We start from the raw sequence: 24,850 nt of genomic DNA, 5'->3' as shown, positions 1-24,850 counted from the left end.
CCATGGAAGGATTATTCCCCCAGGTCTTCCTGAGCCCCTTCAGTTCAACAGCCCCCTGGTATTCCTGCCTCTGCGGTGAGGACTGCGTAAAGGGGCCTGAGGGAGTCTGTGACGAGCACCCTTAAACTCCCCCCCGCCTCTCTAAGCCCTTCCTGGGCACTGCTACCCAGCGCAGCAGCTGCACGGGATCACATTCGGGCAGTCTGGTCTGTCACGTCGGTGCAGAGGCTCGAGCTGATGGGAGGTGCCAGGCGAGCCCTTCCCTGGCACAACCTCGGGGCACCTCTGCCCGTGCTGCCGTGGCTGCGGCTGGTGTCACCCGCCAGCATGGCCACTGCGGTGCCAGTCACGGGCTGGGGTGTTGAACACTGTGATTGTGGAGCATGCTGGCTTGTGGCACTGGGCAATTCCTCTGTTCAGGTTAAAGCATGCGCTTAAGAAGCAGTTTCTCTCTGTGGCTGCTTTGTTAACTCTTTTAAGCAGATACATCCCTTGCCACCCTGAGGTTGTCACCTTCAAGGACAGAAATCTCAGAGTAACACTTGGCAGCCCTGGCCCCAGGGCACCTTCAGCTCCGAACCTGCCTGGAGCAGAGTGGTAAGCCACAGGGACCCGTGGGTGCGAGAGGGACATGGAGCAAGGTCACGGTAACTGATCTTCACAGAATTGCTCTTAGAGTAAGTAGAGCTTATTCTAGGGTCCAGAAAACAAGCCCTATATTTGTACAAGGCAGCCCAAGCATTTGCAAAGTCCTTGTTCTAACATTGTTTTTCATTGCTTCTGTCCTGGGCTCAGAAGAGTGCAGAATTGCTTTGACATCCTCACTGGGAGGCGAGGAGGCTGTTTATTGCAGTGCAGGAGTCCAGGCATAGGAACTGAAATGAATGGCCCGAGCAAAGAACCTCCATCGTTCATATTTCTGAGCAGAGATACCGTGATAAATTGCCAGACAACGACATTTGACCCATAGAAGTAATAAAAAGCTAAAATTGTTTTCTTTCCTGGCATAGTTTTGCAATATCTTTTGCACATAGTCCAAGCAACCTTGAAGAAAACTGAACTGGAGCCATGACATAGCCAGCTCAGTACTAACCGATGCAGTCTGTAATAATTAAACAATAATAGTCTTAAGTAGACTCTCTAAAGATAAACTGTATCTTGCCCCCTTGCTTCCATTTCTTGTCATTAGGCTGCATGACTTGCCTTTCACATCTCTGCACAGGCGTTTGAACTGCATACAAAGTGTGCTGAAATTACTGTCAGTAATTAGTTTATTTAGGGAGCAATTAATTAAATGCAACTGTTTCCCCCTCTATAGATTAAAAGAGTGCTATAAGCGATACCATCTTAAAAAGAGCAGATGTGCTATAAAAGGACCAGAGACTAATTATTCTCATCAGTCAACAAGGACAGAACAAGTATCGATGGGCTAAAACTGCCAAAGAGAAAAATTAAGTTAGCTCGTAGGAATAACTGGGACTGGAAACGCGAGTCAGGCAGGGAATAAACGCTGCAGGACGAGAGTCACACGTCCCGACAGCCAGAGGCACTCCAGGCTGGACATGCTTGTCCTCCCCGTGGCGTCACCGGGAGGCTGGCCACGGCAGTGGCCTGCAGAAGGGTCCCTGTGGCCCAAAGAGGCTGATGTCTTGCAGATGACGTGGGTGACAGCAGGCAAGGCGGATGGCAGCGTGTGCAATGGGCCCTTCCGGACACCCTGAGCATCCCCTGTGACCGGGGAGCGAAGGTGCTGCTCTGCGCAGGGTGGCTGCTGCGCTCAGGGGTGCAGCGGGAGAGCTGGGGCAGGTTTTGCTTCCCTGTCACAGCAGCCTGGGGACGGGGACAACCTCCCTGCATGGCTGGGACAGGCCATTTGGTGCCAGTGCCTCTGCAGGTTGCCAACCTGCTAAGGGGAGATGCCAGCTCCAACTGCCGGGGTTGATCCCGAGTTCTGTTGTTACCAGACACTGTTTTTTTCAGCTCTGGGACGTGACACAAAGGACGTCTTGTGAATCACCACTGCGAGTGCCCAGAGTGCCCTGTACGATAACGGTGACTTCGGAGGAAGCTGTGGATGAGGACTTCTGCAGTAGCTGAGGTTGTGCTGGAACGGGCATGGGTTTGGGAAGAGGAGATCCCAGGGGTGGTTTGTACTGAAACCAGACAGCAAAACCCTCAGCACAGCTCCCGAGAAACATGCATGGGACAAAATTGCAGCACGTGTAAAAGTGCCCCGGGACCCTTGTGGGGCTAAACGGGGAATGCTGTGGGGTTTCCCTTGGTTTTCTCCTATTTTCTTCTATTTTCTTCCCTGCAGGAGGTGGGATGCTTTCCCTGGGCTGGGGATGAAAGCTCCCTCGGCCAAACTATGGTGTTCCCAGCCCTGTGAGGGGGAGTCCCCCGGTTCCACGGGGATGACCTGGTTCCATGGGGGGCGACCCGGGTCTTCCCCGCTCTTTCCCCCGCGATGCCCAGCTCAGGCCCGCATCCCGGTATCCTTGGAAGGGAGTGCGGGGCCCGGGCGGGGTGCGGGGGATGCTGCGGGCGGTGCGGGACTCGGGGGGGCTGCTCCGCTCCCGCCGCCGTCATTGGCGGCCCCGGCGGCGCTGGGGCGCGGGGCGGGGAGGGGGGAGCTCCCCCGCAGAGCCGCGGCTGCGGGGCCCGGCCATGTGCCGAGCGTGGCTGCTGCCGGTTCCGCTCCACGCCGCAGCCGCGTCCGCGCCTCGCGGGTTCATCTTCATCATCTGCTAATTATTTTCAACTGTTTCTTGTTTGCGTTGGCGCTCTCCGAGGGGAGGCTTCGGGAGCCGCGGTCCTCACCTGCGAGATCCGGCACAATTCCCCCACTGAAGGTAAGCGGGAGGGAAGGGCAGCGGCGCGGGGGCTCCGGCACCGCACACGCACACGCACTGCCGGTCCCCGGCCTCCTTGTCCCCGGCTATCGCCACGCCGGGGTCCTTTGCGGCGCTTCTGCCCTGTTTACTTCTCCCTCACCACCCCCCCGGCGCATCCTGTGCCGCCGTTCGGCAGCGGCGGGATGGCTGCTCCGCGGGAACCGGCGGAACCCGCGGGGATGCCGGCGAGGGGGAAAGCAGGGACAGCCCCGGCAGCGGGAGCTGGGGCCGGGAAGAGATTTGAAGCAGGGTCAGAGCGAACAGGGAACAGAGAACTGCACAGCATCTGCTCCCCAGCAGCCGGTCTCAGGGGGATTGGTCAATTCCCGCTGCCTTAGACCAGGATGAAAAATACCAGGGTGCTCCAGGCTTGGTTTTCCCTCATCCTACAGCATCTTTAGTTTCAAAGGCATGCCTATGAAGGAAGTCATGAAAGCATCTCTCATGGATGGGGTGGGAAAGCTGTCCCCATCCCCGGCTTGCCTGGGTCGCATCCTTCTCTGCCCCAGGAATGGCTCATCCTTTGCACCCTCAGCATGGAGCTGAAAGTGAACATTCTTGGTAGCCTGTCTGGGCATCTCACCAGGATAAGGGTTTGTTTCTATCTTGTGTCCTGGCTCCAAAGGACATTGGAACCCCCCACTCCATCCAGAGGAGTTTGTAGAGACCACCCCAGCCCCAGGTTAGGCAGCAAACCACCACTTGCTCACACACAGTGAAGCAATGGTAATGGAGAGGACTCCAGGTTGAACGTGAGGAAGGCAACAGCACAATTATCTGTGGGTTGGTTTTTACCACTATTTCATTAATACAGCAGCTGTCTAGGTCTGCGCTCTCCGAGGCACATGGACGTTGTTCAGGATGCTGAAGGTAGTCCGCGGGCTCGGGGGGGCTGTGGGAGGGAGAAAGAAATCCCCCAGGGGAAGATGGCTTTTCATTTCCCCGTATCGCCTGGTTTCAGACAGGATTATTTATATTTGACATAACAGATCACCAAACTTGGAAGGCAGTGGGGGTGTGCTCATACTCATTAAGGTAGACAGTTTTCTGACAGAATAAATTAAAGGTAAGAGAAGACTGCACTTTGAGGTTCAACAGATTGTCTCCTAGCCTAAAATGAGCAGTGAAATCAGCATAAGACCTAGGAGGTAAAATCACGTGCTTCAGTCTTCCCTGACGGGTGTCTGTCATTTTAGGAACCCTGGTGGATATCCCAGTGTTTAGAGTGCAGACGGTGCTCCTGGGTGGCCTCACTTCAGCAAACGGACCCGATGTGATGGGGTTTTGGTCACTGGATTTGTCTTCACTGAGTAAGCACCTAAATTGCAATGCTACTAAGGGAAAACAGTTTGCAGAAATTGTGTGTGACCCTGTGGGTGCCTGAGCTGCCCCCACACCTGTAGTTAGGCTCTCGCCCCTTGCGATGGTGTGTGAACAATGGAAGGTTGTTTGCAGCCTTTCGCGGTTGGTTTTTGTCTTGTCTGAACTGAGCAGGAAGATGCATTATGGCTGTCAGGTGGTGAAAAGAGACTTCAAACACCTTAAAGACTGTGCAGCTGTAATTAGAAGTGAGCTTCCTTCCTCTCTGTGTCAGGATTTCTGTGCAGGATGATGACAGGAATGGTGCTGGTGCTCAGTAGGTACAAAGAACTTCAACAAAATCCCCTGCAAAGTGACTGATGTTGATTTATCACCCCTCAGTACATTGGTTCTCACTTAGAAGGATACGGGGATGTGAGGGGAAGGGAAGGAAACAGCAGTACAAATACAGGCAGCTCTTAAATACCTGTGCCTACCTGAGCACAAGAGTCGCAGGACGTTGCCAGCGCTGTGGTTACTGGCTGGCTCTCCACCATGTTTCAGTTTGTTTTCCAGCAAAGCCTGGATCCTTCTACTGTCACATCTCCTGATCCTTTTCCATTGTAACTGCAGCAGTCCCTAGCCCCTCATGTAGGTGACACGAGAGTCAAGCCTGAAGGTTTGGTCTCATGGGCTTTGCAATGTAAGAAGAACATGTTCAGAAGTGACTAAGTGACAGTGGACCCTTTTGCTGTCAGTGGCATGTTGACCCAACTTTTTCTAAAGCCATTTCCATGTCTAAAGCTGATTGACACCCACTGACCCTACAGCCATGCCTGAACACCCCTGTAGAAGCCTTACAAAGTTCTTCTGGGCACCAGATTCAAAGAGATAAAGGAGTTTAATTCTTTCAAGCATTTAGTGCAGCCCAGAGAGCTCAGCTGCATCCTTGCAGGCTGAAGAAGTCTGTGCCCCAACTTTTGGGCATGTCAGGACACGTCCTCGGTGCCCAGCACATGGGTCAGGGAGGGTTTTGCCACTGGCCAAGCTGTGAGGGCTTTACCTAACTCAGACCTTTCCATGTGACTGTGCAGTGCCCGGCTGCATTGGTGCTGGTGTAAGAAATGGAGATGACTTGCTACCTTCTCGCTCGCCGTGTTCTGGTACCTGGCTGTTGTGTTGTCATGGATATGGATAAGGATGTGGCCAGCGAAGAGGTGCTTGTTGCTGGCAGGGCTCCTGCAGCCACAGCTTGTGATGCAGCTTATAACATTGAAGAGCAGGGAAGGGATGGGGAGAGGTGGCAGGTGTTGGGCTGAGCTTGCCACTTGTTCCCATTCTAATTTACACTTCTTCCCGTGACAATGTTGTCTCCTTCTGTCCTCATGATCTAATTTATTACAGTAGGCAGAGTGTGTTCACCCTTGGCCTGTGAAAAAGGCATATATCCCAGCCCCACAGATTGGCAGAGGGATGATGAATAGGTTGGGTGATGGGCTCTGACCCTCTTCAGACCTTTCAGATCACAGCTGTGGCCAACCTGGACAAGGCTGGGACCTCAGGAACCTGTGATTCCCATGAGAGCAGCCCTGAGCAGAGGTCAGCTGGAAAGGTTGTAGAATAAAAGTCATAATAACATTTTGAAACTCCTTGGGCACATCTGTCCCTGGAAAGCTTAATAACAGCCATGACCCATTAACAGCAGTTCAGGGCACCAGAGGGAGGACCTGGCTCCCATGGACTGTGTGGTTCTCAAGGTGCCTGTGTCAGAGGCAGCGCAAAGGTGGGGACAGGAGCGGAGCTGATTTAGGCCAAAGTCACACACCAGTGATTTTGCCCCATCCTACATGGCCAAGAGTACGGATTTCTCAGTGCAGTTGGAGGGCAGTGGTGTGAGCTGCAGCCTGGGATGACCCTGGTGCTCTTCTGGGCAGGCCAAGGAGTGGAGACAAGTGATGAGCCAGGGGCTGGGGCAGCTCTGTTCACCCGCTTCAGGCAGAGATTTATCCTGCCCATTGAAACAAGCGCCTGTGTTGGGTTAGAGCTGGTGTTCATCTTCATGCAGAATAAATGGCACTGAGACATCTTCCCCCGGTCTGCCTGGCCATGAGGTAGCTCAGCCTCTCCTCGGTGCCTCCAGTGCTTCTCTCCCCACCACTGACCTGCAGGACACGTGCCATGGGCAGCAGCGCACACCCAGCATGGCAGTGTGGGAGCTCTGCCCGATCCAGCACGGGAGCCGCCAGAGGGGCCAAGGTGGAGGCACACGCAGCTCCGCCGCCCTGGAACCGTCTCTGAGCTTTGGTCAAAGAGATGGAAACTTGTCACATTCCCCCTACAACACTATCTGACATCAGCCAAGCAATTTGCCTGTGGTGTGTTTCCAGAAATAGCCAGGCCTACGGTAGACACGGGTGACATCTGGATGCATTACTGTTGTGTTCAGAAACATGCAGTAAACAAGACAGGGTCTGTTGTTTAAAGGTCATTTTAAAAGACTCCTGGCAAGTTGTCTGGCCGTGCAATGGGTAAAGCCTTAATGGCGCTGTGATAATTGCCTTTTTCTGAAGGACATTTTAGAGGAAAGTTAGCAGAAACCCAAAAGCAAGTCTCAGCCCATCCTTGCCAGGCCAGCGACCTGATCCAACCTGAAAACAGGAGGAGATTTTCTCTTTATTTCAGTGCTGGTTGGATCAAGCCCAGGAAATGTGTGCCTGGCTGTGGGAAGCGCAGGCGGGGGACGTAGAGGGGACCACCAGCAGTTCGACAGTGAAAACCAGCCTGAGATCAGCATAATAGGGCAGCAGGGTTCACATCAGCAGGGAGGGTGAGAGAAGGAGTCCTCCCCAAGGCTCTGAAAAGAAAATGAGTACAAGCAGTGGATAGAGCAGCCGCTGCTGAGCACCTGAGCAGAGAGCGGGCGGCTCTGCAGGGAAGGGGGGGCTGCAGCACTCGAGGCCACTGTAGGAGACACTCTGCAGCCCACAGCTTTATTCATCATGTCCCTGCCCAGCCAACAGCCTCCTTGCACACAAGGGAAAGGAGGGCAAGTGAATTTTCGTCAGAAGCCGAGTGCCAGCATCATTCCCTTCCCTCGCCCGGGTGACGGATGCTGCTCACATGTGGCAGGAGGGAAGCAACGTGGCTTTGCTGTCACTCACACTGGCCTTGCATCTGCACCCGCTCCCGGCAGAAATCGCTCCCGGCTCTTACCTCAGCGCCAGGCAAACACAATCAGTTCTCACCGTTGGGTTCATGCCCCTTGGAGAGCTGTGATGGGGAGGAAAGCGAGTCACTGGTTTTCTCTGTGTGAGGTGGGGGAGATCAGAGGGTGCCCGTGGGGTCCCAGAGCCCAACTGGAGCGCTCTGCCCACAGCAAGACTGGCTCCAGCCCTCCTCTGCTTCACTCGGTGCTGCCGTGAGGCTGTGTCAGCGCTGCAGGGAGCCCCAGCAGTGGGTGCTAGCTCAGAGATGCTCAGGGATGCTCGGGGCATGCACAGCCCAGCCTGCCTTCTCCGTCCTGTTCATGTGCTGGTGCTCCTGCCCTGCGCTCCCATGGGTCAGCCACTGCTCCTGCTCTGCAGCCAAGTCCTCTGCTTCCTTCCTTTCCTAGGTACCCATTACAGAAAGCTTAGGTGGTGCAATAACCGTCAGAAGCTGCCAGCCTGAAAAATAGGCTTTGGTGAAAAAGCTTGTAGGTTTTTTTTCTTTAAATTGCTACCAAACTCCAGCTTAGGCTCCTCCAAGACTGCGCTGGTTGGCCTCTCTTGGGCAGGGGATAAAGGAGATGATCTTCTCACGAGACGGGGGACGAAGCCCTCCACGCTGCCAGCTTTAGGTATGGCTTTGAGGCCACGCTATGGCTTTTCTCCTGGTACAAGTTCATCAAAGGGTCTGAGCTGCAGAAGCTCATAAGCTTATTATATTGGAGGAATTGCAAGCGGTGGGCACACCACACAGATGGGATTTCCTTCCTTTCTGCTGGAGAGGACTTTTAGTAAACTGGGAAGAAAAGTCCTTTGAGGTTTCATTTCTTTCCTGTGCAGAGCAGTCCCCTGTTCCTCAGCTGCCTGGAAACCTAGGCTGGACCATGTGGACCAAAGTGGCCTCGTGTAGCTCTGCCTGTTCTGCCCGTACCTGCAGAGCTGGCATCAGTCAAAGCCAGGCTGGCTCTTTTACTCACGGAGAGTTTCGGGCTCTTTGAGATCTAAGGGGAAAGCACATGCCTGGGGGAAGGTGAATACACAGGTTGCCGGGTGATCTGGCTACTTGGAAACCCTCTGGGGGCCCCGCAGCCTCATGATGGATCCAGAAGTCATCATCCACCCACCCTCCCCCCCCCCCCGACCTCCCTCCAGCTCAGGTCACTTCAACTGAAATGGACCAAAATGTTTTGAGGTTCAGACTCGCAAACCAGCACCAATCACAACAGGGAGATAATCAGACTGCTGTAAAAGCTGGTACATGGGCTCCACAGATGCTGGTGCTTTGTGGTGAAGCAGGAGTGTGCTGGGAGACAGGGAGTTCACAGGCAAGCGCCAGACGAGTCCCCAGCGGCTGCGTTACAGCCTGCGAGTCGCAGCACTGCTAAAGCATCCTCTTACGTTTCCTGTGAGAAAAAGAATTTGCCTACAAATAGCTTTGCTCATTTTTATTCCCAATATTCCACCTTCACTCCTCCAGGTTGTTTGTTCTTTTCCCTAGAAATCAGTGCAGTATTTCTGAGATGATGAGCAGGGACAGTGCAAACCCTTTGCAGAGCTGCTACCCTGGAACCTGCGTTTGCTTCCCCATTTAAGCAGGGATATAGCTTGTGCTTTGCCACACAATTTACATCTGGATTCTCTTTGCTTCTGGTGTGGATTTATTTTAAGACCTGTTGTGGGTCTTCCTGCCTGAGCTCTGGCAAACCATTAAGCCTCTCCTTTATGAGTTCCCTGCCTCCATAGCTAGATTACAGCCCGTGCAGTGCCGGGAGGTCTGCCTGCATTACCCTGCAGGCAGCGATGCTCATTCTTCCTCCTGGTTTCCCACCCTTGAATGCACAGAACAACACTGTGCAGGTTGTCACTCTTTAGTTACGCAATATACGTGAGTTACATAGCGAGACATGGTGCCTTTTGTGTCAATTTGAGTTAAACTCCCCCCGGGAAGAAAATACAGTATGGAGGCTGACAGAGGCTTGGTTTTGAGCAAGAGCCACCGTGCCCCGGCTGAGGAAATGCACGGCCTTGTTGTTGGGGATCTCTCTGTCTCCTCTGCGAGCCAGTGCAAGCAGGGATTTACAGGGATGCAATTTATAAGGCTCTCGTGGAAGGAAAAGGAGGTGTCTTGGTTTGATTGGTGTTGCCTGCTGGGTAGCTAAGCCCTGGGAAGATTAGTGGTGGGATCTGGGGAAAAATAGCCATGCTGTGAGAGTGGGAGTGGAGTTGGGAGGGAAGGATAGTACATGTTGATATGGGTTTGCTATTAGGAGAATTCTGTGGGTTTATTGTTATATTACACAAAGGAGGGGCTGGGGTAATAATTCCGGATCGTGAGCAGGATGCTACTGCTGTGCTGTGCAGGGAGGGTCTGGTGGTATCCCTCCAGCCAGGGCAGGATGTGATATCCCGTGGGCAGGCGTCACCCCTGAAAGACAAGCATAATATGTGTGCAATTAATATTAGACAGTTCCAGCTTGCTGCTGCTGATCCACAACAGTTCAGCATTACTGTCTTCTCAAGAGTTATTCCTGATTCTCACAGTAGCTCGTGGGAGCAGATTCAGCCCACAGAAAGGGGGGTTTTCTTGGTTGCACATATTTTCCCTTGTGTTTCTGGCATCACATCTTTGTTTTTGTTGTATTTTTAAACAAAATAGCATAGGTTATAGAAAACACAAGACTGTGATACCAGTTTCTGAGAAACCAAGCACTGATCTTACTTGCTCTCTGGGTACCTTTGTAAATCTTGTGTTATATTGTTGAATGTTAGGATTGACAGACAAAAGGTTGGTCTTTAAAATACTGTCTGGCTTGATTGGTAGTGAATATAAAGCATGAATTTTGCTGGGCTGTGGCAGTGCTGTTGACCTCAGAGGATTAGAGTTGCCCAGCCTCAGAAATATGTAATGCTGGCACGCTCTTGCTGTATCCAGGGCTTGGGTTTTTCTCAAAAAGGGAATATTTCCAAACATGAACACAGATGAGAACGTTTGCAGGAACCTGAAAAGATGTGCTTTGTTTGATAGGAATGCTGACATTGCCTGTAACCTGAACATCACAACCTAGTGCAGTTTCACAATACCCTAATTCAACCCATCAGAAGCATCCCGTGCTCATAGCAGGAACTCACGGTCCCTCCGCTGTCAGGCGCAGAGGCAGCCAGGCTGCAGGGTGTTTTATTAAACAGGCCGGTGCTTTAGGCAGCAGTGAATGTATTCCCAATTCCCAGAGGAGACCTGTGGTCTGTTTAACCTTGCGAGGGGCACCTCCTGCAGGCAGAGCTCCATCTGGAGTCAGGCGCCTGCGTTTCGATGGGCCCTGGTCTGCTAAAGGGCACTCCCAGGCTCAGGGCACATTTACAGGTCTGGGTTTTGTAAGACTTAAACTTCAGGTTTCTGTATGGTTTACCATTGAGGCAGGCTGTTAATGAACTGCTCCTTGTGGTGCTACAGCATCAGCATGTGGTGTCCAGGGGTGATGTCCAGAGAGCTCAGAACATCAGTGTAGGTTCAGTGAAAGGTTGTGATGCTTCAGTTATGGGCTGCCAGTTCGTCGCACCTGCAAGGTCAGCTCTGGGGCAGAAAGTGTTATTTAACAGTACAACATACCCAATTCCCAACAAGTTCAAACAAAGGCATTCAAGCAAAGTAAGCTCACGGTGGAAGTGAAGAGGGGTGAAAGTCAGCCGGGATTCATAGGGTGGAGTGGGGAAGTGCTGGTGTGTGAGTCTCCTCCTGCTTTCCAGGATGGATGGAGCCATTTCTGCATGGCATGGGGGTTTAGCGACCTGACACCCGGTGGCTTCGGGGGGCGCAGCCCATCCTACTGCAAGAGCAACTGCTGTTGGTTCCCTGCCCCGTCCGCCCTCCAGCAAGGCCAAGGAAGGGCTCGGACGCTCAGGGGTGATTCATGCACTGGTCTGAGGCTTGGCTTTCAAAGAGGAGACACTTGGTGTTTTCTAGTCCTTTGAGTGCTGCAAGTCAGGCATCATTTAAGCAAGGAAGGCAGAAACTGCAGCCTGCTGGGGAAGCTGGTCTGCTGCAGACACGAGGAGCTGGGGAGAGCAGAGCCTGACACGTGTGACAGTGGTGGGAGCTCCCTGTGCCGCTGGGTGCGCTGCTCTGGCTCCTGGGGCTGGCGAGAAGGGAGCGTGCGGGAGCACGAGCCACCACATCGCTCTCGAGGGCCTCTCGCACAGCAAGGAGTCATTTCAAAGACAGGGCTTGCATCGTCCTGGTGCTGATGCTGGACAAAAAGATCCATCACGTGTGTTTTGATTTCTGAGAGATGCTGTCCCTGGGAACAGTCAATATTTCAAACATTTGATCCCAGCAGCTCTGTTAAGGCCACATGCTTGTGAGTAGAACAATTTGTGTGAAGGTTTTTCTGATTCTTTATTAGCCTTACGATGGTTTTCAGATGAGCAATATAAATTACTTGATCTTTTCTTCTTTTCTGTGTATCATTTTGTTGTTGTGGGTTTGTTTTTTTCCTCTGAGTTAGATCTTTCATCCTCTCATCTCCCAGGAAAAGCTGTGACAGAATTAAGGTGGGAAAAAAGGAAAATTTACTGGAACCGGCTCACCGTAAATTGCCAAGATGCTGAAAATTACCCTCTCAGACAGTCTGTATTAATTCCCCTGATGCAGCAATGATAAATCCTTACTGAAAAGGATAACATAAGGAGATTTTACTGCCTGTAGGAAAACTCCTGGTCACAAGCAATGAGGAAGCCCTTCTCTCTCTTGTTCATGACCAAAGTGCATGTAAATGCATGTGTCCTTCTGCATGAGCCACTGTGCTGGCACCAGCCCTAAGTGTGTGATTGTTGTATGAGGCATGGATAAAAAGCAAGGCAAACCCCATGTTCCCAGGTCCTGTGGACAGTGACTCCATTGGCAGCAGCACTAAATCTGTGCAGATTCACTGCTTGTGCCAGCTCCTGTCTCTCTGGATGTCCAACCCTGGGAGCACCATGTGGGCAGTAGTTTAAATGAAGTGATTTTAGCCTCTGACCACATCAAGTGACATGCAGGTGTGTCTCACTCACTGTGCAGACAAGGGGGGACTGTGAGGTCTCCTTCCTTCCTCTCCTGCAAATGCAGCCCATGCCCCATCGAAGCGATGGGACAGACAGGGCAGGGAGCACAGTGCTAGTGGCAGCCTCACGTCCTGGTCCTTAACATTTAGCTGTTATTTCCAGAATCACTGAGCTTTCTCTCTCTCCACTTCTTTATTCATGCACTATGCTGCCTTGTATGGCTGGAGTGGGAAAAACACTCTGCTTGCTTCTCATTACATGGGTTGAACCTGAGCCTCTGCCAGAGCAATGTAAAGCTGTAGCTATGGAAACTATGGAAGCTCCCTTCCCCTTTTTGTGATTTGTTTTTTTTTTTTAAGGCAGCATCATATATCTCTGCTGATGCTGGGTAGAGCTGCTGGTGCCGGGTGGTTGTGGAGGCAGCTCCTGGGAGTCACCCGCTTCACACAGACCCGGTCAGGCTGCAGGGACTCTGTCACAAGGGCAGAGGAGCTCGTGAGGAATAGGCAGGTTGCATGGAGAGGCAGAGCCCAGGGCAGCTCAGGAAACAGCACAGGTCAGAGGGGTGCTGGTCTCCCTCCTGCACCCTAGTGTGGTGGGATGGAAGGTGGTGCCTGGAGCTGTCAGGTTGCTGCATTTCATGAGCAGCAAGGAGATGGTGCTCCCATCTCAGGGAATCCTGAGCAATGAGTGATTGTGCAGCTGCAAGGACTTTAATCAGCTGAAGCTCTTCCCATCCTGAGGAGCTGTGTTCATACCTCTTGGAAATGCAGAGCTGCTGTTTTTACTGCTTATTGCTGCTTATGGAGCCATACACGGTGCATTCCCCAGCCCCTGGTCGATGGCTCATCTGCACCTCAGGACATCTGCAGGAACCACCAGGTCAGGTTTGGGACTCATCCTTCCCAACTACTGGCATAGGGGGTGGAAGGAGAGTGGAGCTGATCCCAGCTTACTGCTTACCCAGTGCCTGGCCTGGTGTTTGATAGATTTCAAGCAACCTAGCTTCAAAAGCAGAGCCTTAACCAGCCCAGGGCTCAGTATCCCTGTCTGTAAAATGGGCATTGGCATAGCAATGCTTTCCCTCTCAGCAGGGTACTGCTTCGTTTGCCAGAGCCAGAGGGGAGCTGGGGCCAGAGGCCGAGGGCTGAGCCAGGGCTTTAGCTGAGGTATTGCACAAAGGCTGGTGCACAGTGGGGCTGCTGCTCCTAGTGCTGCGCAGGGGGCTGCGTGGCTTTGTGGCTGCCGGGGCCAGAGCCTAAAAGGCACAAACACAGGCTTCGAAGCATATAGTGTTTCTAATAGCACAGGACTGAATCTCAGCAGGGCTGACTCAGTCCATGTCCTCCAGGCCAGTTGCTGCAGTGTCTCCCATAGGAATGAGGCTCCACGCGTACGTCGCTGCATGGCCAGAGCCAACAAATCTCTGGAGCTAAAGCAGCCACTGCTGGGGAGGCCACCATGAGGGTGGCTGCTTCTGTTGCTTTGCATGGCCGTCAGAGGGTACCCAGACCCTCTGCGTAGTGTCCCTGGCTCCTAAGAGCCTTGTCCGAGGACCACTGTGATAGGGAGTGCCAGACTCACCCCAGCCAGGGCCGGGAGGCAGCTCCAGTGCCCAGCCAGGGCTGGAATCTGCCAGGAGCTCAGCTGGCGTCTGTGTGAGTCTCTTCCCATCCTCATGCCCCACCAACCCTGTGTCAGCCATGAGACAGGTATCTGCTGCGAGGCGGGACAGTGGGAAAGCTGCTGTGAGCTGTTGAGGTAAGGCACCAGGTCCCATAGGGCTCCTTGGGCTGCGCTGGGCTCCTGGGACAGCAGTGGCTGGTTTTCAGCCTGAAGAACTTTCAAAATCCAGGTGAATGGAGCAATTTTGGAAAGAGTTGCTCTTTCAGAAGAACAAATTCCCTTTTTCCGCCTTCGGTGCATCATTTCAGCAGCGTTTTGTAACAATTAAGGCTTTTTGATCTTTCTGTGGGCGCTGCAGCAGACGGTGCCTTACTGGGGGCTGCGCTGAGCTCTCCCGTGGGATGCTGATGGAGAGGGAGCGATGCCTGCTTGGTGAATTGGGCAGGAAAAAGTACTGATCAGGAGTAAGATTTGTTGTTAGTTCTCAGTAAGCTAACCCCAGCTTTTCAGGTTGGCCAGGGGACATTTCCAGACCCTGGGGTGGGCTGATGGATGCTCCCCACACTGACTTATTTCCCACTCTGCTGTGATTGCGGTAGCTTATCTCAAGCTGCTAATACCAAACCCTGCTCTCTCTGATGCTAGGATCTCAGGCTGACTAACCTGTAATTCAGGAGGTGATTAAGTGATGCAGAGCCTGTCTTTCTTTTTTCTTTTCTGGGTTGTTTTTTCGTTTGGGTTGGGGTTTTTTTTGAAGGAGTTTAGGCTGCTTATGTGTGTTTGGGATTATGGCCTGCTTGCCAGCTGATGTATGGAAATAATTCCTGGTACTTAAGCAGAATGTGAAGCAGAAAGCAGAAAGGTGGGACTGGGGAGGTTAAAACCGTCTGGTGTGGTTTGGCAGCAGCTCTCAAATCCTGACAGCCCCTGCAGCAGCTCACTGTGCACGGGTAGGACCTGAGGTGAGTCCATCACATCTGGAGCAGCTTCTTCCTTGTGCCTGGTTTTTGGGCTTACCTCTCCTGGGCAGATGACAGTGTAGGCTGATGTTCAGTGGTGCACTGCTGGGCAGCACCAAATCGCTAGCATCCCTGTCAATGTCACTAGCATCCCTGCCAATGTCACTAGCATCCCCGTTGATGCTTTTCAGGATGTGTCTGTACGGTTTTACAGAGAGTCAGAAGGGCAGAGCAGGGCGAACGTACTCTGCTTTATTCCACATGATGCAGAACTGTCCACAGACACCTTCTCTAGTACCTTTGGGGCAAGATAGCAGCACCTTCACATGGCCCCAGGCGCACTGGAAGGGGAAGCACTGTCCAGGTAAATGAGCATTTTCCCCATCCCTCCCGGCAGTACTGCTGCACTCTGTTCAGCATCTGAAGTCATTGAAATTCACGCCTGCAGTTGTGCCTGGGAAGCCTCAACGCCACTTTGATGAGCTGTGCAAATATTATTTTTCATTAGGCGTGATTTGGTTGTATTGAATGACATTATTGCCTCGTCACTGCAGAGCACAGACTCCCTCTCGCGTGCTGCTGGGGCCGGCATCCCCTAGATCGATGCTCTTTGAAAGCAGCCTGCTCAAGTGTGCTCACTAAGAGCTAATCTCTGCTTTAAAAACTAATAATGGCAATCGGTGGGAGGGGATCCCTAACTGTCCCGCAAACTTCTGCTTTTTTTTAGCTTTAGGAAAACCCAGAACTCCGAGTGGCAGTTGCTGTGTGAGATATCTCCCGAATAGCTTGCGCCCCCTTTGCTGGGTTTCATTGCTGATGAGCTGCTCTGGCACTGCCACCACTGGCAGGGACACTTGCAGGGGTATGTACATGGTGTGTCCTCACCAGTTGGAAATAGCTGATACAACCTACCAGAAAAGCAGTGGCTTTTCTAGGAGGTTTTGGGCTGCCATGCGATATTTAACTGAACAGTTTGGATTATAAAATTATGGGTTTTAATGATATATAATAATTATATTGGACGATAATAACAGATGAACGGAGCAGGTCACTGAGACATTTCAGCATCCCCATTCCCCATCTGCATCCGCCAGCCATCAGCACTGCTCTGGGAGCACAGGAGAGCTTTCTGGCTGTAAGGGCTGAGCTGAGAATGGGCAGAGGAGCAGTCTCTGGCTGGAGTTTATCATGGGATATGATTGATGCAAATACAGGGGTTACAGCCCCCTATCAGCCCAACGTGCATCTTGCACTACTCTTGATGTACCTGCAGGCTTAGCTCTCAGTGCCAGGGCTCTAAAGCCAGCATGAGGGAGCACTGAGAGAGCCCAGCTCTCAGCACCTTCCCCTGGTCCCCAGCACAGCCTGCCCCGAGCTCCCGCCTGGGAGCCTGGAGGTGGCCAGGATCCTGTTCTGCAGAGCTCAGCGCTATTCCAGCAATGTCCTATCTGCTGAATAATTTATCAGGCACTGTGTATAGATTGTCTTTGAAATGTGGTGCTCCTGCTCTGGACATCAGCAGGAGCAAACACCTATTTTCTGGGTAAGGAAAGCCCCTCCTGAGTGCAGAGGCTGCTCTGGAAAGGGCCAGTGTCCAAACAGAGATGGGACGAGCACAGTCCTGGTGAGTACTGATAGGAGGGCAGGGCTGCTGGGGTCCCCAAGGCATCTCCAGCACCCAGGAGGCCCCGTCTGCTATGGATGAGCCTAGGAAATTGTGAGTAGCCTTCCCCAAACAGGGGAGAGCAGGGATTGAAGTGCCCTATGTTCATAGGATGCTCAAAAGAAACTTGGGAGTACAGGGTGCCTGGAGATACAGGGGGTCCCACACGGGAAGTACTTGTGCTGAAACAAGGAAGGATCGATGAGACATGTGTCGTCTTGTCCTTGTGTTGAGGGATGCTCAGATGCTCTTGTTGAAGTGATGGGCCTGCAGGCGCAGTGCTCCCCCTCCCCTTCCACAGCCCCCCATCAGGCCTGGCTGTTTAATTCCCTGCTGTTTGCAGAGCACCAGCCCCCAGGCCAGGAGCGCTGCTGTCAGGAGGAAGAGAGAGAAAGCAAACAAAAGTGATGCGGGCCTTCTGCTCAAGGTGGTTTTCATATGGAAAGCCACGTCCTCTGCCTGTGTTTCTGGCAGCTGCCCTCTCTGCTGGCTCGGGCAGGGCGACGTCTTCGCTGGCACGCTGCCGGTGGCTCCTAGCAGCAGCTCTTATTCATTGACTGGGTAGGATTACAGGAACGGGGGAAATGCAGAAATAAGGCTGTATTTGCCACTAAACTGGTTTTGAATCCTAACTTGTTTGCTGCTTTTCTGCCTCCCAGGCTGGTGGCTGCTGGCCGGCCGGTGGCTTTTCCTTCGCACTGATGTTCTCTTGGGTTTACCCTTGGGCAGAGCTGTGGCACTTCTGTGGTGGCACCAGAGGGAGAACAGGGGAGGGTGAGCCCGGCTCACCCTGAAACTTTGCAGCATCAAGGGCTCAGATCCAGCCTGCTCCACCCTTGCCAATTTATTGTAGTGTGATTTCTTGTTACTCTGGGCTGCCTGCACTCAGCTCTGGGCAGAAAGCAGCAGCAGCAGCTTGGGGAAATGGCATCTCAGACATCGAGCATCACTCATGCTCTCCTGTTTCCCTGGTTTTTGTTGAGCTTTTCCTTTCTTCTGAAGTGGGACTTGGTCAGAAGTGTTGGCATCATGATTCATTGCGCATGGATGAGCTGGGAAATGGCCACATTGACCACCAAGAGCAAGAGCCACAGAGCTTGTGACTTTTGATGATTTCTCATCCCCCCTTTTCCTTTCTGCATCATCAAGTGCAATTCTGTGCCCTCCCATTCTCTGTTGCTCCTGAGAAGCTTCCTCCAGCCCCCTGAGTTGGGTTGTAGCACATTAGGAAGTTCCAATGGTCCCTCATAGCAGTGCCCAAGTGAAGAGGGGAGCGGAGGCTAATGCAGTCCTGGCTCCTAGTGAATAGTGAATGTCTTCAGCCATGCAGGGGATGTCAGCAAGGAAGAAGGTTGCCAGTCTGGGACTGGAGCTGGTGGGAGCTCTGCTTGTGTCTTCTCCAGGCTGCAAGGAATAGGAAAGGCCATTTTCTCACACTCTGGGACTTCCCAGCACCTGCAGGGCTCCAGGGATGGTGCTGCTGTAGCTGCAGCAATAGAAGCCCCGGCAAAAGCAGGCATGTGGTACAAGGGTTGTGTCTAAAGCCAAACAGCTCACCCAGGAGCAACCTGGAGCAACCACACACTGGTTTTTGCAGCGTGACCCGTCCTTCGTGCACTGGGAAAGTAAAGCAGGGTGCTGGGGAAGGAGGAAGTGTTGCACCCAAGCTCCTGTGTGTCACCCAAGCGTTGCACCCAAGCCAGTGCAGCAGCTCCCAGTAACCCCAAGAAGCACCATCCTGTCGCCCTGCAGCACTGGGACCACTTTCCTACAGAAAAGGGTTCCAGGGCTGGCAGCAATCAGCCTGTGCGGAGTTAACATCCCCCCACAGCCCCTTCCCTGCTGTCTGGCAGTGATGGAGAATGTGCTGGGGGCTGGATTCAGATGGGGCAGATGGGCTGGGGGGGTTCAGGCATCCTCGGTAGCTGGAGGGCTCCTAACGTTACCAAGGGAGAGGAAGGAGCCAAGCGGCCGTCTGGTGGGACCGCATCTCTCAGTGCCTGCATTCCTCATACCAGGGCTCCTGCATACTTTCTCCAAGACCACAGCAGAGCTGCAAAGCACTTCCTTCTACCAGGATATTTATTACTAAATATATGAATCTGGGAGCCTGTGGAGCGTGAAATTAGGAACAAATGTAAAAAGGAGGTCTAGACAGGAATTGTTCTGCTTATGGGCCTCCGCATGCTCTGCTTTCCTCGCCCTTTGCATGCTGGAGAGTTTAATGCTTCCAGGTACGCAGCTTTAATCAGACAAGTATGTTATGGGGGGATAAAAGAGCAAAATGCAAACGGCCTTGCTCTGGATGGAGCGGTGGCTGCGGTGCCATGTCCCCTGGCTGCAGCTGGACAGAAACCGAGAGCAGTGGCTCTGTGCAGCCCTCGCTTGTCCCCTGGGCGAGGGAGCCGGGGCACCAGAGCCCTGCCAGAGCCCTGCCTGTCACTGCACACCTTGGGCTGGCGAGGAGATGAGGTGCTGGGCAGCGATGGAGCGCCCAAGAGGCTGCAGGGCTGAGTCCGGCCACCCCAGAGCCAGGTCCTGCGCCTGCCCTGCACGGCCCTGCCCTGGGCTCCATGTCCACATGGTGATTGCAAATGGGAGCAGCCCATGGACAGGCATTTCCAGCCGGCTCTGCCGGTCCCATGCATGCGCTCACAGCACCTGAGGTTTGCAGCCTTCATCCCTCTTTGAACAGGAATCAAAGTTTCCAAATAGGCAGTGCACTGTTTTACAAACCTTTCCCCTGAATGTGTTCCCCCCCACGAGCCTCCTCAGAGCATTTTGCCCGAGGAATGGGACAGGATTTGGCCAGCACATGCCCCGTGGCTGCACTGCTCGAAGGCGTTCAGACATCCTTATAAATTACCTTCCCTCCTGCAGCGCTGCTCAGCAGCAACATAAAATGTGATACTGCTTTATCCATTCAGCACTTGCCCAACTTTAGCAGGACATTAAGCGCCTGAAAGTATGCCACAGATTTATTTTCTTTGGAAGCGAGTTAACTCCCTGACAGATACGGTTGCTTTTCCTCGGGTGCTGAAGTAATTTGGGTCTGGTATGGCTGTTTTTTTGTTTTAACCCAATAGCGTGAGCTGGGGGCCAGCTTTGCTAAAGCACTTGTAGGGTAGGTGGTCAGGGTATGATTTTTCTCTGAATTTGTCACTTCTGTTCCTAGCCCGATGTTTGTGGCACCAAAGTGCTGCTGGAGCTTTAGCTGTGGAGCGATGCTGGTGTTAGTGCTGCTGTCTGCATCACTGCAGGCAGGTCTCCCCAGCGGCTCCCCAGCATCCTTCCTGGGGCAAAGAGCTTGGTCTTATTCTGTGTGGGATGGAAGGAAATTCAAGTCCTCCCACGAGCCTTTGGGGCAGGGATGCTCAGAGAAAGACCTGTGCTGGCACTGCAGGTCTCATGTTCTGGGTGAGACCAGCAGTGCCAGAAGCAGGGACCTTCCACCACCACCACTTCTGTGTCAGCATGTGGATTCCTCTAAGGGACACTCCAGGGAGAAAAGGGTGCTGGTGATACCCTAAAATGCAAACGTGGGGTGAGCTGAGCCACGGTGCCTAGTGATGCCCAGCACACTGTGTCCCAGATGCAGAGTTTGCTGTTGTGGGGTTGAACAGCTTGCCTGAGGCTGTCAGAAACATCATCCTGAGGTGTCCCCACAGCCCCCACCAACACACGGTGAAGGCGAGGAGCTTGGTGCCTCCTGCAGCCAGCAGACACATCCCAGGAGGGGAGAGGCCTGTCGCTGCCATCATTAAAGGCTCACTTAGCAGCTCCAGTTATTCCAAATTAAAATACCACATTGTTTTCATGGGGAAAATGGATTATAGGCTCAGAGAAAAATGTGTACAGCTCAGAAATCCTTACAGCAAAGCTCCTTCTCCCATTGCTGAAGCTCTCTGCCACCAGGCAGGAGCCAGGAGGGTGCCCTGTGATCTGCTGGTGCTGGGCAGAAGGTTCTATTTCCCTTGAGTCCTGCATGCAGAATAGCCCGATGTGACCCCACAGCTTCTGCTAACTCAATTCCTCATCCACTACCTGAAGCTTTTTTTATCCCCATGCACCCCTAAGGTGGCATTTAGTGGGGATGGGGACTCCCTGATGGCTTTCACAGGTGCCCATTGCCAGGATCTGGCCTGATCCTGTCCATCACCTCCCACAGAGCCCTCCTGGTGCCCAGCCCCCTGAGCTGAGGGTTTGGGGAGCTGCATCCCGGTGCATCGCCTGGCGCCAGGCTCACCCAGACCCCCCCACACCCTGTCACCCCCTGCGCTCGCTTTTGCAGGCTGTTAATGGAGAAGAGTGCGGATGACAGCCGGGACCGTGGTCATCACAGGTGGAATATTAGCGACTGTCATTTTGCTTTGTATCATCGCCGTCCTCTGCTACTGTAGGCTCCAGGTAAGGCTGGGGGACGTGTCCCCAGGGGTGCTGCAGTGGGGTGGGAGCCTGGTGTCTCCTGCCTGTGGGTCTCTGGGGCTGGCACACAGGGAGCAGCCCCTCGGTGGCCAGGTGGGAGGTCGGGACCCAGCTGAGCCCCAGCCCCACGGGACTGTCTCATTTCAGTACTACTGCTGCAAGAAGGATGAGTCCGAGGAGGACGAGGAGGAGCCCGACTTCGCTGTGCACTCCCACATGCCGCCGCTCCACTGCAACCGCAACATAGTGCTGACCAACGGCCCTTCCCTCTACCCCTCGTCCCCCTTCAGCAAGAAGCCAGCGCCGAACCGGCCCAGCTGCCCCAGCTGCGCGCCCTACGAGCCCCCCACCTTCCTGCTGCAGGAGCCCCCCGAGGAGCTGCACAACGGCGGCGACCGCGTGAGCTACACGACGGTGAGCCAGGAGGACCTGGAGCTGCCGGTGAGCGTGGCCAACCTGCAGGCGCTCAACCCCAACCGGCTCTCGGCCATGCGCGAGGCCTTCTCCCGCAGCCGCAGCATCAGCACAGATGTGTGAGGTGCTGGCTGCCCGCCCAGCCCGCAGCAGCACTGCGCCTCGCCGCCGCCACAGCGCAGCCCGCAGCAGCACTGCGTGCCTTGCTGCTGCAGCAGTTCATGGGAGAGTTTTGAAAAAGAAAGAAAAAGGGAAAAAATGAATGTGTTTCTGCACTCTGTATGCAGAGGCATGCTAAATGGCAGTACGGAGGGGTAGCAAGAAACCAAACCCAATAGGGGAGCATGGGGGAGGACAGCTGCAGCTGGGACACAAGGTTTTCTAGTGCTGCGTTGCATCTTTTTTCCTTTTATAAAGAGGGTTTTGATATTGTGCATCCTTTTATACAGAGTAAACGCCCCCCCCCCCACCGTTCGGCTGAGCGCTGACGAGCAAGTGATGGGGCACATGGTTGGCTGCAAAAGGGCTCGTGCTGCAAGTCAGCAGGCGCCTGCTGCCGGGCCGTGGGGACACGCTGCAGCCGACAGCGCCTGGCTCTAGTGCACATACACACACACATGTGTGTATATATATATATATATATACACACACGCAGACCCCCCCATGTCCATTGCAAAGCAGGGTCCTTTTGCCCACCCTCCTGCCACCCCTGCTGCACTGCTCCATAGTGCAGCCCTGTGTGTGTGTGTGCGCACAGCCCTGCCCTATGCCCAGCCCATCTCACTCATGTTGGTCGCTTATTCCCAGGTGTGAGGTGCAGTCCCCTCAGGGTTGGGATGGCCGGTGGGAGCGCGGCACTGCCCCCGGAGCCCCCAGGGTGGCCCCATGGCTCCCCAGCAGAGCTGGGCTGGGGAGGGCAGTTTGCAAACCTATTGTATTGCCTGGCTGTGGGAATAACACACAGTGCAATTTCGGATGGAGGAATACACCCACAGCTGCCCTCTCCGAATAATCAGCACCCCTGCTTCAAATAATGAATCCCACATGTGACTTCTGATTGAGCACAGAGCAAGCAAGACCATGACCATGTATGTGCCCACCCTCCTGCATGCACATTCTTACATGCATTTGTGGGGTTTTTTTTTAACAAAAAAAGCCATGACACTTTCTGTCCATCCAGGAATGTGTCAAAACAGATTTAGGCAAAGCACCTCTTTTGCATTTTTCCTCCAGCCTTTTCCCACGGCTAGGCAGCCTGGCCCAGCGCAGAGCCATGTCCCCTGCACTGAATGTGCTGTGTGGGGATGCTCCTGCTCTGGTTTTCCTCCTGTCTGTCCGGATTCCCTCCTCCAGCCTCATGCTGCTCCCAGTTTGTCTGACAGAACACTCTCCTTCTCCTGGATTGTGCATTATTCAGATTAAAAGCACCGCGTTGGACCTGGGGACAGTGGCGGGGGACGGACTGGCTGCAAAAGGACTCTGATGGCCTCGGCGCTGTGCTCTGCATCAGCTCCATTTTAAAGATGTGATGGGAAGGAGAAGCCGTGGCTTCAGCCCCGTCAGCTCCCGCACACTGTACACACCCAGCTGGACATTTTACTTTTAACCATGACGGTTTTTAATTCCACAGCAAATCTTTTGAAGTACGAGTCAGTCTTTGCAAATGCGTATCTTTGACTTTCTCTGGGGAGGGTCTATTTGGGGTGGGAGGGGGCTGGGTTTTGTTTCGTATGTGTTTAATATTCCGGGCTTGGTCCGTGTGGTGCCATATCCCCGGAGCACAATGCCTCTGCTCTGGGGGTCGGCGCCGCCTGGACCCTGCTCCCGTGTACAGTGCTCACCGGGTTCGTTTCCACGCATCAAGTCCTCCTCTTGGCATTTCTTGTGACTGTACTTCTCTCACCAGCCTTCCTTCCTTCTTTCCTTCTTTACTTCCTTCCTTCTTTCCTTCTTTACTTCCTTCCTTCCTCGCTTCCTTCCTTCCTCTATAGCTTGGAAAACTAAGCAGAGGGTTGGTTGGCCTTCACTAACCTTTAACTGGTGATCTGTTGTACAGGGAATCATGGGGGGTGGGGGGGCGGGGGGGGAGAAGAAGAAAAAAAAAGAAATAAATGACTTTGTCCTGGGCTTTGGGGCTGCCCTTTCTGTCCCTGCATCTTCAAATATGGGGGGCTATTGGCAAAGCTTCCACATAGGCACAGGCGTTTCCCTGGTGAAGGTAACTGCGGTGCACACACTGGTACAGGGGATGCTGAAGAGCCTCTGGCCCAGCCTCAAGTCGCACCTGCAGAAACACAGAGCAAGAAAAGGCCTTTTCTTGCTGACACAGCATCAGACCTCTTTACTTGCAGACTCCTGAGAAGCTTCAGGGTCACAGCTCCTAAAGCTGCACACATAGCCCCAAAGAGCCCCTAACCCAGAGCAATGGTCCCACAGTCCCTCGCCCGCCACTGCTGGGACCTTTCCTTGCATCCCTGTCTGAACAGCCATGATTCTCCTGACTTCGAGCTGCTGCTTCCCGGGGCTATGAAAGGGCAAGTTCATAGACCCAACTCCAGTGTTCCCAAGCACACAGGGCAAACACTCGCTACAAACTGGAGAATAAAACAAGATACCACCATAAATATGACAACTTTATTAAAATATACATATGAGTACAAATTAATGATTATATGGATAAAGTTCACTGTCTGTAAACAAATATATTAAAAAAGAGCACGTCTTTTTTGTGATATAAAGTGCAGTTATGTTTCCATATTATATACAATATGTCATCATTATGGGGAAGGTTGGAAGGACTATGGAACTAACATTTGATTATAAGATAAAATTCTCTGAAAAAGTATACACCTACATATTACAGAAGAAGGGCTTGGGCTGGAGCTTATTTAGCAAACAACAATCAGCTTTCACCACGTTAATGCAGCTAACGAGAGTGCAGGGCTCAGGATAAATTGGGAGAGAGGCACTAACCCCCTTGGTGAAGGGAAACTTGGACTTCACAGAGTTCACCCCTTCCCCTCGTCAACCCCAAACTTGCACAGAGGAAAGAAACCAAAGGACAAGACATTGTGAAACACGTGCACATGTCTGCAGTTCGGGGGAATCAAATATACACGACTTTATGTACAGCTCTGATAATGGGGGGTACCAATGTACAGAGGTAACGGCTTTGCAACCGAGCCATGCCAGCACCGGTCCTTATGCAGGAAAGGGACCAGGAGAGTAGTTCTGCATCGGTGGGAAAGACAAACAACCCAAAAGCCTCCTTAACACCAGTCTGTGGGGTGTGTTGCGCTTACTAAACGGCACAGGGAGCCCGTG

General features: G+C 53.1%; 1 protein-coding gene across 3 annotated transcripts; it reads left to right on the top strand.

Moving 5' to 3' along the window:
• Nucleotides 1-2,570: 2,570 nt before the first annotated feature.
• FAM163B (family with sequence similarity 163 member B) lies at nt 2,571-23,654 on the top strand. 3 transcript variants are annotated; one of them, XM_030507325.1, is made up of 4 exons: nt 2,571-2,852; nt 4,091-4,204; nt 20,979-21,094; nt 21,260-21,899. In XM_030507325.1, the coding sequence occupies exons 3-4, from the start codon at nt 21,002-21,004 to the stop codon at nt 21,647-21,649; spliced, it is 483 nt and encodes a 160-aa protein (XP_030363185.1). In that variant the 5' UTR covers nt 2,571-2,852; nt 4,091-4,204; nt 20,979-21,001; the 3' UTR covers nt 21,650-21,899. The 3 variants fall into 3 exon arrangements, with proteins under 3 accessions (XP_030363185.1, XP_030363184.1, XP_030363186.1); XM_030507326.1 differs by lacking the exon at nt 2,571-2,852 and adding an exon at nt 3,714-3,764; XM_030507324.1 differs by lacking the exon at nt 4,091-4,204 and having other exon boundaries at nt 2,621-2,852; nt 21,260-23,654.
• The last annotated feature ends 1,196 nt before the right edge of the window (nt 23,655-24,850 follow it).

This window comes from Strigops habroptila, chromosome 15 (assembly GCF_004027225.2).
Source record: "Strigops habroptila isolate Jane chromosome 15, bStrHab1.2.pri, whole genome shotgun sequence".
Taxonomy (NCBI): Eukaryota; Metazoa; Chordata; class Aves; order Psittaciformes; family Psittacidae; genus Strigops; species Strigops habroptila.
Note: the sequence above shows the minus strand (reverse complement) of the source record. Positions and strands in the feature narration are given on the sequence as shown.